The sequence below is a fragment of the Suillus fuscotomentosus genome, assembly GCF_016647785.1.
Source record: "Suillus fuscotomentosus strain FC203 chromosome Unknown F5891scaffold_11, whole genome shotgun sequence".
Taxonomy (NCBI): Eukaryota; Fungi; Basidiomycota; class Agaricomycetes; order Boletales; family Suillaceae; genus Suillus; species Suillus fuscotomentosus.
In genome coordinates, this window is record NW_024539523.1 from 476,501 (window position 1) to 488,803 (window position 12,303).

The following is a 12,303-nucleotide window of genomic DNA, read 5'->3' on the forward strand; positions in this document are numbered from 1 at the left end:
TTCACGCTGCGTCGATAATAATAATCCAATAAATCGTCCAGTTGAGGCTGATATGTCTATACTATTTACTATTGCCCACAGGCTGTCCGAAGGGTGATAAAACAATACTGGACAGGAGTGCGATATTAATCTACCAAGTATTAATGTGTCGATGAGATGTTTGCAAGTTATGCTATGACACGTCTGGGTGATCGTAAAAATAGTGGCGAAGAAAACAAATAAAAACTGCAGGTGCGTTACAAAGCGGGGACGGGTGACAGATCCGGTGTGTCATCTTCTGAATGCGTATATGCAGCGGGATATAGGGGAATAGGCTTGATGAGAGGTGTCGCAAGTGTTTCCTCCGCATGTGGGCACAGGTCAGGAAGAAATTGAGGGTGTGTCGGTAGAACGTGCAGAAATCCTTGTGAAAACAAGTCCTGAGCGTACGAGGAAGCATTGTAGGCATGAGAGTAGGACAGCCGCCGAGCGTGGTGCCGGTCCTCGCGCTCCGGGTGAAAATCGCTCAAAAAGTTCACGTTGAAGGAAGGCTCGCTACTATTATCTGAGAGTGAGAGCAAAAGTTCTGCAGTGTGCGCATGGGGTGTATACGAATCTGAGTCCGGAGGTGAGCCAGTTGTATGGGCATTGACCGGCCAGCCCCAGCATCCGTCGACGTTCTCCGGAACAACCCGTCGTTTTTCGAGACGCGTGATCTGCGGAGGCTGCAAAGGAGTGTGGAGGAGTTGGTCTACTGGAGTTAGTGGATAGTTGCAGGAAAAGTCCATCATGGTAAGATTGGAACCATCGTGAGTGACAACACATGCAGGGGAGCAATGAACTTCGGAAGAGTAGACGGTGGTGGGCTCTTCCAATTGCCGGCTGAGTGGGGCCAGCTTGTTGCCGAGTCGTCTCAAAGACAGCGAGAATTCAGAATCAGAGCTGACTGAATTTTCTGTTGGAATCCCCATCGGCAAAGTCGGTCCGACCTGAGGAACCATCGAGGCGTTGGATACCTTCTCTTGTTCACCAAACAAATGGCGTCTGTTGTCGGCGTGATAGTATGTGAAGTAGGATTCGTTGGCAGAATTAGCAGACGTGGCACCTCGCTTTTGTTCTTCGAGCCCATCCCGGACGATACCACTGAAAGGTGAAGCCTGATCGGAGAACAAAGACAGAGGCGGGGTAGTATCTGTTTGGATTCCCGCAGAAGATAGCGCCGGCTCTTCTCGGTCAGGATGCTCCTGAGTTAGCTGCGAGATCTCCAAGAACAATACGCGCTCTGCGAGGTGCAATTCAGTAGGAAAGCATACCGACACTGAGATAACAGACTGATTGGATCGCTCTTGTACTTTTTCTTCAGTCGTTGAAGATGACTTGATACTTGCTTTCGAGTACGGTTCTTGCCGGTCTTCTCCAGAATGTACGACTGAATGAGTTGACACCGACCGAACGACTTGACGAGGTGGGACGACTCCGCGGTTTCGTCTCGATCCTCCTTTAGGATACGTACGTATCTGAGTCGCCGCTTACCCATTGGCGGGTAGATGGCAATAGCTTGAACATACTCTCAGCTACGATTGTACAAGAACGTCAATTTCGGTGACGGATGCGCTCCCTACCTTCCATGAATGCAGCGTGCACGTCCTCACTCCATATATCATCATACCGAGATTGCTTTAGTTTGACGTTCGACAATTTCGTCTTGATACCGAGAGCGGCGGGGACAACAGGTACCTCCCATGACTCGGGCAGGAGTAACAGTGGTGCGACTTCCCCCTTGATAGATTCCATTGATTGCTCCAGTTGAATTCCAGGTTTTGGGTAGCGCAGGAGGGCGGCGTGTACACAATAAGTATTACAAGAAGGCGCACAAGAAGGGGGTCAACCTGGAATTTCGTTGGCAGTTGGCTTGAAATACGTCTGCGCGACAATCAAATTTAAACTCCGCGTCAATCACATGATGGAAAGATTATTATCACGTGATAATCAATATCTTGACGCGTGAAGTGCTTAATGCGGCGGCTCTACATCTCCCACTGTGAACCCACGCAAGGGCGACAGACCAAGGATAACACCTGTTCTCATATTACTCCAAACTACTCTTGTGTGAATGACGGAACTTGACAAGGCTATAGAGGCGCTCAAAGCTGCCGTCAAGCAAAGCGGAATCGACAAGCGCGTCGGCGATGTTGTCAGCCAGTTTACTTCGTACCTTATTCTCTTGGTGAGTGATAAACCTCGTATCGAAAACGAGCGCTTACAATTATTTCAGAAATCGTCGTCTCCTTCCTCACAATCAATATCAAAACTTTGTTCTATCCTTCGTCGACCTCTAGTTCCCTTGTATGCTGCCGTTCCCGGACCTGCGCTCCAGCTTTCCTCTGCTGTACTTCGCAAAGTAGTCGATGAAAAACTGAGAAATGCCCTGAATGCTCGAAATCTTCAACTAAGCGCCTGGTGGAATGACGTTGCAGTTGCGCTTTTATCAGGTGTCCTGGTATGATCTCACTTCTTGCAGTATTATGACCAGACTTATCGGGATTAAATATAGGATTTTCTTGATAAACACGGTGATGGTACGATTAGATTCGGAATTTCTTTCTTTTAAGTATCTGTCTAAGCCCCGAACTTGGCAGATATGACCAAGGAAACTATTGCATTAGCGTTTTATCCGACTATATGCACGCTCTTCTTCTATCAGGACTCCTCCTTAACACTTTTACCACGAACACAAAGGACGGTGAGTGCTTACCACTTGATAGCAGTTTGATAGCAGCATATATGCGCTCATTTGTCATGTGATTTATGACGACTCTATTGATAGGCATATTCTCTGTTACATGGAACGCTTAGCGGACATCCAGGAAATCAACGGAGACTACGGGATAATGCTGTTCTTGGAGGGTAAATTTGTCCCAAATTTTTATTTGATCATGATCTCAGATTAGTTCTTAGGTCGCTTATTGGCATCGCCATCTCACAGTCCAAGGGTAAGTCTGCATGAAGATTTCTTGTAGGAGGTTTGTCTGACTCGACTTAGACTACCTTGTAATCGAAGCCCTTCTGGATATAGTGGGATGGTTGATCCCAATAACGAACCAAACAGAGAAAGGGATGGTGAAGCGGACAGAGTTCATCAACGACCTTTTTGGTTCCGACAAGCACTTCAGCTGTAGTTCAGAATCTAGTCAACACCCTCCAATATATTAGCAGTTCGCACTGGGAGGATACGGTAATGAAGATCATGGATACTTTGGCCAGGAGCGATATCACCTTGTGAGTTTTTCGGTTCGGTAATGCAGACCAGACTAATCCGCTCATTGGATCAGCCCTCAATCATTTGCCTTGGAGGAAGTCGATGTATGCGGCAAATGTTATCCTCAACCGACTGCATTTGACCGTTTGCACTTGGATAGAGAATTTTTCCTTGCCAACGTTGTTGAGCAGGTGATTATATTTATCATGCTGTCGTGGGCCTCGCTGACTATTATTGCCAGGATGATGTCTGCGACAGCTTGAAAATCTCCTATGGTCATATACGCTCTGTCACGATCGACGTGTCGAAGGCGCCACCGCATGGCAAAGTCATTGTTCATGTCGATTTAACAACTCCACCAAGTATTGGAGACGCGTCGTTTGACATCCCGGCAGGTCAGGAGCTTTACTTGAAATTCGAAATTCGACGGGAGGATTTAAGCAGGCTCATGGAGGCTTTACGGAGGCGTGGTATAGTTAGTGCAAGGAGGCCATGGATGAACAATTTCACTAACAGCTTCAAATAGGTCAAGCTCAGTTTCATAGGTGAAAATCCCCAACAACAAGCTAAAAAACGGAGAAGTGTTGGTCTTGCACATAGCATCAGACTTTCGGGCGACTCTTCACCACCACCACAAGGGTCACAGTATGAGGTTGTTACGTTAATCTAATTCTCAATCCTCGTACTAATAATTCTGCACGTTGCAGGATAAAGTTAAACGTGTTCAAAATGGTGAAGTCCCTAGGTCCAGTTCTATATCAATATTGACTTCAGAGCCGACAGTGTACGAAACCAACTTCCCGGATGATGCACGATCTATCACTGCCCACTCTGAGCAAGAATCCATGTCGGCGCAGCATGCGCTACCTCGAATTCCGGCTGACAAGCCTGCGGTTCAGGAGTTCAAAAACAACGCCAGCGCTGAGCGTGCCAAAAAGACTGTCCCCAGACCTCGGCCTGTATTCAAGTCCGCGAAAAAAGTTGCGCCTCTTCCGGTTACTCCGCCTCGCAAAAGTTCTGCAAAAGACGATCCCATTAGTGCAGTACACGTCTCCGTGTTTGGCGAAAGCGATGAAGAGCTCTCCGAAATATCTGACGACGAACTTCTCAAACCTGTCGCCGACGTTCGCCTCATAGTCCATCCAGCACAAATTATCAAAGCCAAACCAGCTACCAGTCTTAGCGCAAAAAGCATCAGTTTCCAACCAGCGCCTCCGACCAAACGCATCGCCAAGCGAAGGTTAATTGTGGAATCCGACGAAGAAGAGATACGAGCTACGCCCAAGGCCGCTCAGAGGGCGACAGTTTCACCAGCTAAGCCAGACATTAACGTAAAGACGGTAACAACAGAACTTAGCAAGACACACCGCATCGATGGCAAATGTTCTTCCACCCTGCGGTCGTCTAGCACTATCGATACAGATCCAAAAGACGTTCCCCTGGAAGTCAAAAGGCCGTGTACACTATCCAACAAAGAGACCAGTCACCCAGGATCCACCAATAATGTCGCCAGAACACATCTCGACGACGATGCCTTCTTGCAGGATGCTTCTGTTCATGATCAAGTGCCACCATGCAAGACTATACCCGACGCGGAACTGACTGCACACGGAATCATACTCACTTCACCTATGAAGAATCTGGCAACAGGTAAAGGAACTATAGGCATGTGCCCCCTTCAAAACTCGCAAATTTAGCCAATATACCAGCGAAGCTGGCAGGCACTCGACGCAAACGGGATGATGCAAATTCCCCCACGAGAGCACCCAAGGTTTCAGAGGACGATCATCCGCCCAAGAAGAAGGCCCGTAACACTGGCGATATCACTATCAAGCGTGCAGCAAGTATACTTCCTGACCCTTTCGAACCGTCAACGATATCGATAACTATCGCGAAGGCTCCCAGGAAGTACGGAAAGAAAGGGAAGGCACTGTCACCTATTCCACCAGAGAACGTAGACTCTGACGAAGTTCCTGGAGCAACTTTGAGAGGGAAGACGAACGCGCGAGCTAAGCCAGTCAGGGCTTCCAAACCGGCCCCGAAGAAGGTTCCAACTCCGATTTCTGGCAGACAAACCCGCGCGGGCGTTATGCGACGCAGGAACGAGAAGCCTAAATTCGAGTCGCCCAAAGAGATCAAACCGAAACTCCAGCCCTCAGAAGCTGACACCGGGATAGTCGCTGCACCAGAACCAGTTGATCAAATTATGAAAGTGGAACCCCTTCATAACGATGCAACCAACACTCCCTCCGTGTCCCTTAAGCCAGAGTCGGCATCAAGAGAGCAAGCCAATAAGGTTTGTCGCTTCTTCCTTTGATCATCCACTCCCCTTATTGCATACAAGATGGACATGGACCGGGCGGGTGCGAGCACCAAGACCAAGACTGGAGACACTAATGCAGTGGTACTAACCAAGGTGTCACTAACGCCCCAAAAACTATCATTTCAGATAATTGAGAAGAAACCATCAACTCCAGAGCGTGCTCATACTCCCAAACCAAAGAGGGCACCTTGGGAGGACCCGATATTCGTTGCACAACACGCCCCGGCCGAGGAAGTGGAGCCTTTGGGGGTCAGCCCCCTAGATGAGGATCCACTAGAGCCAATCCAGGATGTCGCATCGGGAGATATGGCTGAAGCGTTCTTCGGCGATTTTATTGACTATTCAGTATCATTGAAAGGGAGCGAGGATCCTATTCTTGTATGTCACGCTTTTTGTGATATTATGTTAGCTGAGTGTTTCGCAGCCTGCCTCCTCAGATCCCCCTCCGTTACAGTTGACCCCACGTAAACCACCTGTTTGTATCGACCTCACACTGGACCCAACTCCAGTAAAAGATTGCCACAACTCAGCAAAGGACCGTGGCGTGTCCAAGGATGCCGGAATGCTCCCGAGCAAAGTTCCGCATCCCGTAGAGAGCTTTATTGCAGTTCCAGTTGCCTTACACGTCACCGGGCGTCAAGATGGACATGGGACATCTATCGGGGTCCCAAAGCCTTCTGCCGATGTTGCCATGGATGTCGTCATATCCCAAGATCCTTCCGTCCTGCCTATTCCCTCTCATAACGAAGAACGACGAGAGCAACTCGCAGCGTTGAATATTTCCCCCACCCCCATCAGAACAAACGATGCCGAAAGTTCTTCGGCTGAACCTCGTGATATGAGGCCCTCACCTTCCGTTCCGGTTCGTCGGAGGCAATCGGTCGTTTCGTTTGCGTCACCGCTGGTGACCCGGCCCAATTCCGATGATGCTGTCCAGATCCCCACCATGACATATTTGAAGTCTAGTATTCGATCTAACAACCATGGTGCGTTTAGAAACGGTATTTCCGGAACCAACACCCGCCCGCCCAAGGGACCAATTTTGGACCGTGTCGTCTCACTTGTTTCTGATGACGAGTTTGAATCGTCATCTCCTGTGCGGAAGCCGTCCTCCAATCGGGTACGATTTGAAAATGATGGGTTACAATATTCGCTGTCCCCTCTCGCTCTGAAAACGAGTGCCCACCCAGTCAAACAAATGCCTGGTTAGTACAGGGATGCGTGGCATCTTGGAACGTCTGATGCGCTTTTTTTACTAGTTAAAATTTTCCAAGAACAACGTGCAAAGAAGTCGCCAAGGGAGATCAGTCGCCGTAACATCAAGTCCGACGAGAATAATGATATCCAGGACATAGTGGATGTGAGGAAAACCTGCTCGAGTTTTTGCCACATCATTTATTTATTTTGCAGGTACTGAGTGACATCCAGACTGTAAAGCTCCTGATCTTGTGACTTGACATACTCATCGCCTGACTTCTGCTTAGGTTATAGTGAAGGGCATCGCGAACAAGTTCAAAAGCGTCAACAACGAAGTCCGCGCCGGGAGGGAGGAGCTCCTGCGTGACGCAGCTGAAGACTTACACGCGTTGGCAGATGCATAGTCAGTGATTCATTCCAGACACAAGTTGCTGACCAGAGTTCATTCTGCTATGATCAACCAGTGCAACACAATACACCTCGTTCATAGTCCTGGAGGAAAGTTATTCTAAGCACCGCGCGGCTATGACACGTCACTGGGAGGGCGTGATAAAGTCCAGCGAGCAACTTCAAGATAATTTGAAGAAGGCTCTCGAGACACACGACCGCAATGTTTCTTCCAAGACGTTTCCAAAATCACTCTTTCCACCGAACTCCAGATTCTTGAAGCATTAATTTCGTGTATCTTGATGGTCATCGACATGTACTGTAACTACCCGCACCTTGCCAGCAAAGGATTTTCTGTTGTTCAACTACTGTTTGCAAATCGAAGTTCATGATGTGTTTGTCTTGCTTGTGCGGGTCAAGCGACAGCGTGACGCAGACTACATACGAACAAGAAGGACGACTCGCTTGAAACGAATGGTGCTATACTTGCATGTAGTATGTCCAAGACTCCAAAACGGCGAGATTTGAAACGACAACCTCCCTTCACCACAAACGAGTAAATGGAATAGTGCCGTGATCCATAAATCGGAAGCAACCGGCGCTATTTTGCTTCGTTTATTTCGTAAACGTAAGAAATTTGTGCTCTATAAAGCTCGTGAGTAGACACTGGACAAATCATTCAAGTTCATCGGACAAATCGGCACGGAAAGTCAAAGTCACGCATGAAGGTCATTTGACACGTCATCTGATTCGACAATCGATTTATGGCGTCAATTTTTGGAAGCCTGCGTGCAGCCTTACCCCGCATTCAGTCTCGCCGCAACATACCATATGTGTCCCGGATCCTATTCACTGCTCGTAATCAGCTTCTACAATCATCTCAAATTCTACCAACAAGATATTGTTCAACAACTTCCGTGATCACTATGACCACTGGCCTCGCGAGCACACCAACCGACTCGGCTGACTTCCGTCTTCCCCTGGATGTCAAGCCAACGCATTATGATGTGACTATAAAGACTGACCTGGAGAACTCAATATTCGAAGGCGTGGTAAAGATTGAGTACGTCCGTGCACACTGTCCTTCAAAACATCATTGACCAATTTCATCAGCCTTGATGTCAAGAACGAAACATCTACCATCGTCTTCAACTCAGCCGATCTGAAGTTGAACGATGCGGCATTATATTCCGATCAACTCAAGATAAAGCAGGTCGATCCTTCTCCGTCTTTCGATGACAAGGCGGAACGTTGTATACTTTCCTTTTCGACCCCTGTGCCCGCCGGATCAAAGGCAACACTGTCCATTGGCTTCTCCGGAGAACTGACCGGAGCCATGATGGGGTATTACAAGAGCTCGTTCGAGCAAGATGGAACAAAGAAGTACTATACACTGACCCAGTTCGAAGTGTGTATTCGATCTCACTAACTGCACCTGCACTTACGGATTGTCGCTAGCCCACCGCCGCGAGACGTGCCTTCCCGTGTTGGGATGAACCGCTTCTCAAGGCCACCTTTGCGGTCACTATGATATCACATCCTGACACGGTCAATCTCAGCAACATGCCTATTACATCGGAGGAAATTTACCAACCCCAAACGACCAAAGTAGAGGATCCCTCATTAGAGGCGCTCTTTTCGGCGTTGACGACTCAAGATAGCCCCGAAGCGCAGTGGAAGATTTCCAAGTTCCAGACTACACCACCAGTATGTCGACGTCGTCTAACCGGGTTTTTAAACTAAAAATTAGTCTACAGATGTCTACTTATCTGGTTGCATATGCCAATGGACGTTTTGCACACCTGGAAAGCTCTTATAAGAGTCCTCTTAGTGGGAAAACCCGTCCCTTGCGCATCTACTGTAGGGACCCGTCCCCACAGTATTCTGGGTGCAGGCTGATGTGATTTGGATAGCTACTCCTGATGTGATACATCAGGCTCAGTATGCCCTCGATATCAAAGCAAAAGTTCTCCCAATCTATGAGGAGATTTTTGATATCGAATACCCTCTCCCTAAGCTGGATACTCTAGTGGTAAGTGTCCTGTGTAGAATCCCCTTCAGTCCGTTGATGATCGGTGGCCTGAAGGCTCATGATTTTGACGCAGGTGCTATGGAGAACTGGGTATGAACTATCGATTTCTACGTGCTTGAGTACTCACTTCTAGCAAGGGCCTCATCACTGGACGTACTAGCGCCTTCCTGCTTGACCCTAAGACCGCAGACGTGGCTGCAAAGAAACGTGTCACCGTCTTTCAGTCGCACGAAATCGCCCACATGTGGTAAGTTCATCTCCATTGTTCGAAGGATATGTCGCGGAAACTTCTACTCAGGTTTGGTGATATCACAACCATGGAATGGTGGGACTATCTGTACTTAAACGAAGGTCAGTCTCTTGCCATAATTTTGATATTGGTATTGAAATGTATTTAAGGTTTTGCAACCCTGGTAAGCTTAGCGGACATAAGCGTGTAAATCATCTGTTGAGATTACCCGCTCCAAGATGGGTGAAGTTATCATTGTTGGTATGTCTCATGTCCATGCACTCACTGAACTCATTGACACCAATCTTTAGATCGGTAAGCCGATGCACTCCATTCTCAATATAACCATAACACCTTTTACCAGTGTGTACCCGGAATGGAAGGTCGACAGCTCATTCATATCCGAGCATTTGAATGATGCGCTGGATCTTGATGCCAAATTATCTTCTCATCCGATCGAAGTGCATTGTCCTGATGCCAATCAGATTAACCAGGTATGACTAGATTGGCATACCACATGGAGTGCGGCCATCTCATACAAGTGACCGTCAGATTTTCGACTCCCTTTCCTATGCCAAAGCAGGCTCTGGTAGGGCATTCAATTTGTCTTGTCACCACCCCATCTCACAAGCGACACTTTCAAGTTTTGCGCATGCTATCCAACTTTGTTGGCGAGGAGCGCTTCTTGAAGGGTGTTTCAATCTACCTCAAGAAGCATCTATATGGAAACACTGTCACCAAAGACCTGTGGCAGGGCATCTCAGAGTCCACTGGGGTAGATGTGCCGAGGATCATGGATAACTGGATTTCAAAGGCAAGCATGACAGTTTGATCCACACTCCACTCTAACACGTGTTGTCTCAGATCGGCTTCCCTGTCATCACTGTCACTGAGGGTAAAAATGGTATCCATGTCCGCCAGGATCGTTTCCTGGAGTCTGGACCTGCAGAAGAAAAGGACAATGAGACGATATGGAACGTGCCTTTGGCCCTGCTGACAGCTACTAACGATAAAGTCAACATTGATAAGTCCGTCGTTCTTGACACTAGGGAGAAAACACTCGCCATTGATACCTCGAAGCCTTTCAAGCTCAACGCGGGGACTTATGGTGTTTGTAAGTCTGTTTTCTGGTTGATAGCGTTTGTATTCATGGATGATTATAGACCGCGTGTTGTACTCTGATGAGAGGTTCGCAGCGATTGCTAAGGAGGCTGCCAAGGGCGATACTGTGTTCTCGCTGAATGATCGCATTGGCCTTGTGCACGATATCATGACATTGTCCAAGGCTGGGTTTTGTAAAGTTAGCAGTGCGTTGACCATCGTCGACATTTTACATGACGAAACGGAGTGTAAGTGTCCTACATTTCAATTGGGCACGAGTTTGATGAACTTATTGGATATAACATCTTCCAGTCCTTGTATGGGACAGTATTGCTCGGAATATCACCACTTTGGTGTCAACTTGGTGGGAGCACGAGGTTATCGTCAACGATCTAAATGTTTTCCGCCGGGTGGGTTGATCATTTCAAATATCTGTTTTGGGTGCTGACTCAGGTTGTACTTATAGGAATTGTTTGCGCCCATCGTCAAACGCCTTGGCTATGAATACTCTCCTTCCGAGTCTGTGGATATCTCACAACTGCGCACCCGCGCTATCGGACAGGCGGCTGTCGCTGGGGATCCTGCGTACGTATCTGTTGAATATTGATCTAGGTGAAATTTAACGAAGTCGCAGTGTCGTGGAAGAGCTCAAGACCTGGTTTGCGGAATATATGAGAACGCAGGATGATTCGGCGATACCTGGCGATTTGTTCAGGACGACTATTCTCACTGTGCGTCAGACGTTGAGCGACGTTGCGCCTATGCTGAGCGTTATCTGCAGGCTGTGAAACATGGAGGTCGCGAAGAGTATGAGTTTGCTAAGGCATTGTATGAGAACCCAACTACGCCTCCGTCGAGAAGTATCTCTGCCATGTAAGTGAAACCTGCTTTGTAAAGTTTGTCTATTTTTGATACATCTGTCAGAGTGGCGATGTGCGCCAGCCAAGACGAGGCTTGTATCGAGGACACGTACACGTACATCATGTCAAAAGCGCGGACTCAAGATATTATATATTTCATCAACGGCTTCCAGACGAACTTCCGCACCAGGCGCAGCTGTGCGCAGTTCTTCCAAGACAATTACGTGGAGGTGAGCTGTCAGTTGAGACGCCGAGGAGTCCCACGCCGAACATGACCATTTGACAGTTGGCTAAGCGGTTCGAGGGGAACTTTTCGTTCAAGTATATTGTTTCGGTATGTTTCGATTTGTTGTTCTGTTGTGACAGGCAGGGCTTAGCGTACATCAGGCAACTTTTGAGAATTTGACCAAGGAGGAAGACTACCAGAGGACCGTAGACTTTTTCAAGGTAGTGGTGAATTTAAACATAAAGGAACGAGCTAATGGCATGCGGTGATTAGGACAAGGACATATCCCGGTATAACCTTGCCTTGTCGCAGACTCTAGAGTCGTTGCGTGCCTCAAGGGCGTGGATCGAGGTGAGAGAACTTGATGAAATGTGAGAAAGCTGACTGATGCTATGTGATATAGCGGTCCACGACTGATATTGCGGAATGGCTTGGCAAATGGAAAGGGGATCGCTGAACAGTTCACCGCCGAGAAGTTCACTGCCTATGCGTGAGACTGCAGCGAGCAAGGAGGATAGTTAGTTACGTAACTCAATGCCATGACTTTGTGTTCGTAAAAAGTTGTGTACTGCAAAGACGCCGAGCTCGCCACCATCAACGTTGACGAACGGCTTTTTGCTATAGCCTACCCGGTCATAATTAGCCATGCCAGCGTTTGATCCAGTACGAGATGCTGTCATGAATTCACCAGTCACTCAGCCACAATCACT

At 48.0% G+C, this 12,303-nt stretch overlaps 4 protein-coding genes across 4 annotated transcripts; 3 read left to right on the forward strand and 1 right to left on the reverse strand.

Annotated features, from left to right (window-relative positions):
- Positions 1 to 35: 35 nt before the first annotated feature.
- F5891DRAFT_1015816 (uncharacterized protein) lies at positions 36 to 1,869 on the reverse strand. Its single transcript, XM_041360895.1, has 2 exons — positions 1,312 to 1,869; positions 36 to 1,261 (listed from the first exon to the last, which is right to left on the reverse strand). Exons 1-2 carry the CDS (start codon positions 1,514 to 1,516, stop codon positions 237 to 239), a joined length of 1,230 nt encoding a protein of 409 aa, XP_041229484.1. The 5' UTR covers positions 1,517 to 1,869; the 3' UTR covers positions 36 to 236.
- A 149-nt stretch (positions 1,870 to 2,018) lies between these two features.
- F5891DRAFT_1015824 (uncharacterized protein) lies at positions 2,019 to 7,557 on the forward strand. The gene is given in 19 exon segments (XM_041360896.1): positions 2,019 to 2,206; positions 2,255 to 2,479; positions 2,534 to 2,558; positions 2,619 to 2,722; positions 2,807 to 2,886; positions 2,938 to 2,972; positions 3,023 to 3,133; positions 3,153 to 3,258; positions 3,312 to 3,429; positions 3,480 to 3,713; positions 3,765 to 3,890; positions 3,946 to 3,970; positions 4,022 to 4,888; positions 4,936 to 5,534; positions 5,583 to 5,939; positions 5,986 to 6,766; positions 6,821 to 6,921; positions 6,972 to 6,992; positions 7,046 to 7,557. The coding sequence occupies 19 exon segments, from the start codon at positions 2,093 to 2,095 to the stop codon at positions 7,160 to 7,162; spliced, it is 4,146 nt and encodes a 1,381-aa protein (XP_041229485.1). The 5' UTR covers positions 2,019 to 2,092; the 3' UTR covers positions 7,163 to 7,557.
- Positions 6,871 to 7,576, forward strand: F5891DRAFT_59505 (uncharacterized protein). The gene is made up of 2 exons (XM_041372406.1): positions 6,871 to 6,921; positions 6,972 to 7,576. The coding sequence occupies exon 2, from the start codon at positions 7,284 to 7,286 to the stop codon at positions 7,431 to 7,433; it is 150 nt and encodes a 49-aa protein (XP_041229486.1). The 5' UTR covers positions 6,871 to 6,921; positions 6,972 to 7,283; the 3' UTR covers positions 7,434 to 7,576.
- Positions 7,577 to 8,071: 495 nt separating this feature from the next.
- F5891DRAFT_946134 (peptidase family M1-domain-containing protein) lies at positions 8,072 to 12,050 on the forward strand (the record flags this gene model as incomplete). Its single annotated transcript, XM_041374655.1, has 24 exons — positions 8,072 to 8,208; positions 8,259 to 8,553; positions 8,604 to 8,852; positions 8,903 to 9,005; positions 9,059 to 9,177; positions 9,232 to 9,267; positions 9,315 to 9,424; positions 9,476 to 9,528; positions 9,577 to 9,590; positions 9,646 to 9,671; positions 9,771 to 9,900; positions 9,959 to 9,995; positions 10,051 to 10,232; positions 10,271 to 10,520; positions 10,570 to 10,755; positions 10,820 to 10,917; positions 10,974 to 11,092; positions 11,142 to 11,238; positions 11,289 to 11,380; positions 11,432 to 11,597; positions 11,654 to 11,701; positions 11,755 to 11,814; positions 11,867 to 11,944; positions 11,997 to 12,050. The coding sequence occupies 24 exons, from the start codon at positions 8,072 to 8,074 to the stop codon at positions 12,048 to 12,050; spliced, it is 2,739 nt and encodes a 912-aa protein (XP_041229487.1).
- Between the last annotated feature and the right edge of the window lie 253 nt (positions 12,051 to 12,303).

Bases quoted from the DNA above. Each gene is read 5' to 3' on its own strand.
- F5891DRAFT_1015816 (XM_041360895.1), bottom strand. From the start codon at position 1,516: ATGGGTAAGCGGCGACTCAGATACGTACGTATCCTAAAGGAGGATCGA. The intron at 1,262-1,311 runs GTCTGTTATCTC...TGCACCTCGCAG, and splicing joins GTACAAGAGCGATCCAATCA to AGCGCGTATTGTTCTTGGAG.
- F5891DRAFT_1015824 (XM_041360896.1), top strand. From the start codon at position 2,093: ATGACGGAACTTGACAAGGCTATAGAGGCGCTCAAAGCTGCCGTCAAG. The intron at 3,259-3,311 runs GTGAGTTTTTCG...TCATTGGATCAG, and splicing joins GCCAGGAGCGATATCACCTT to CCCTCAATCATTTGCCTTGG. The intron at 3,430-3,479 runs GTGATTATATTT...TATTATTGCCAG, and splicing joins TTGCCAACGTTGTTGAGCAG to GATGATGTCTGCGACAGCTT.
- F5891DRAFT_59505 (XM_041372406.1), top strand. From the start codon at position 7,284: ATGACACGTCACTGGGAGGGCGTGATAAAGTCCAGCGAGCAACTTCAA.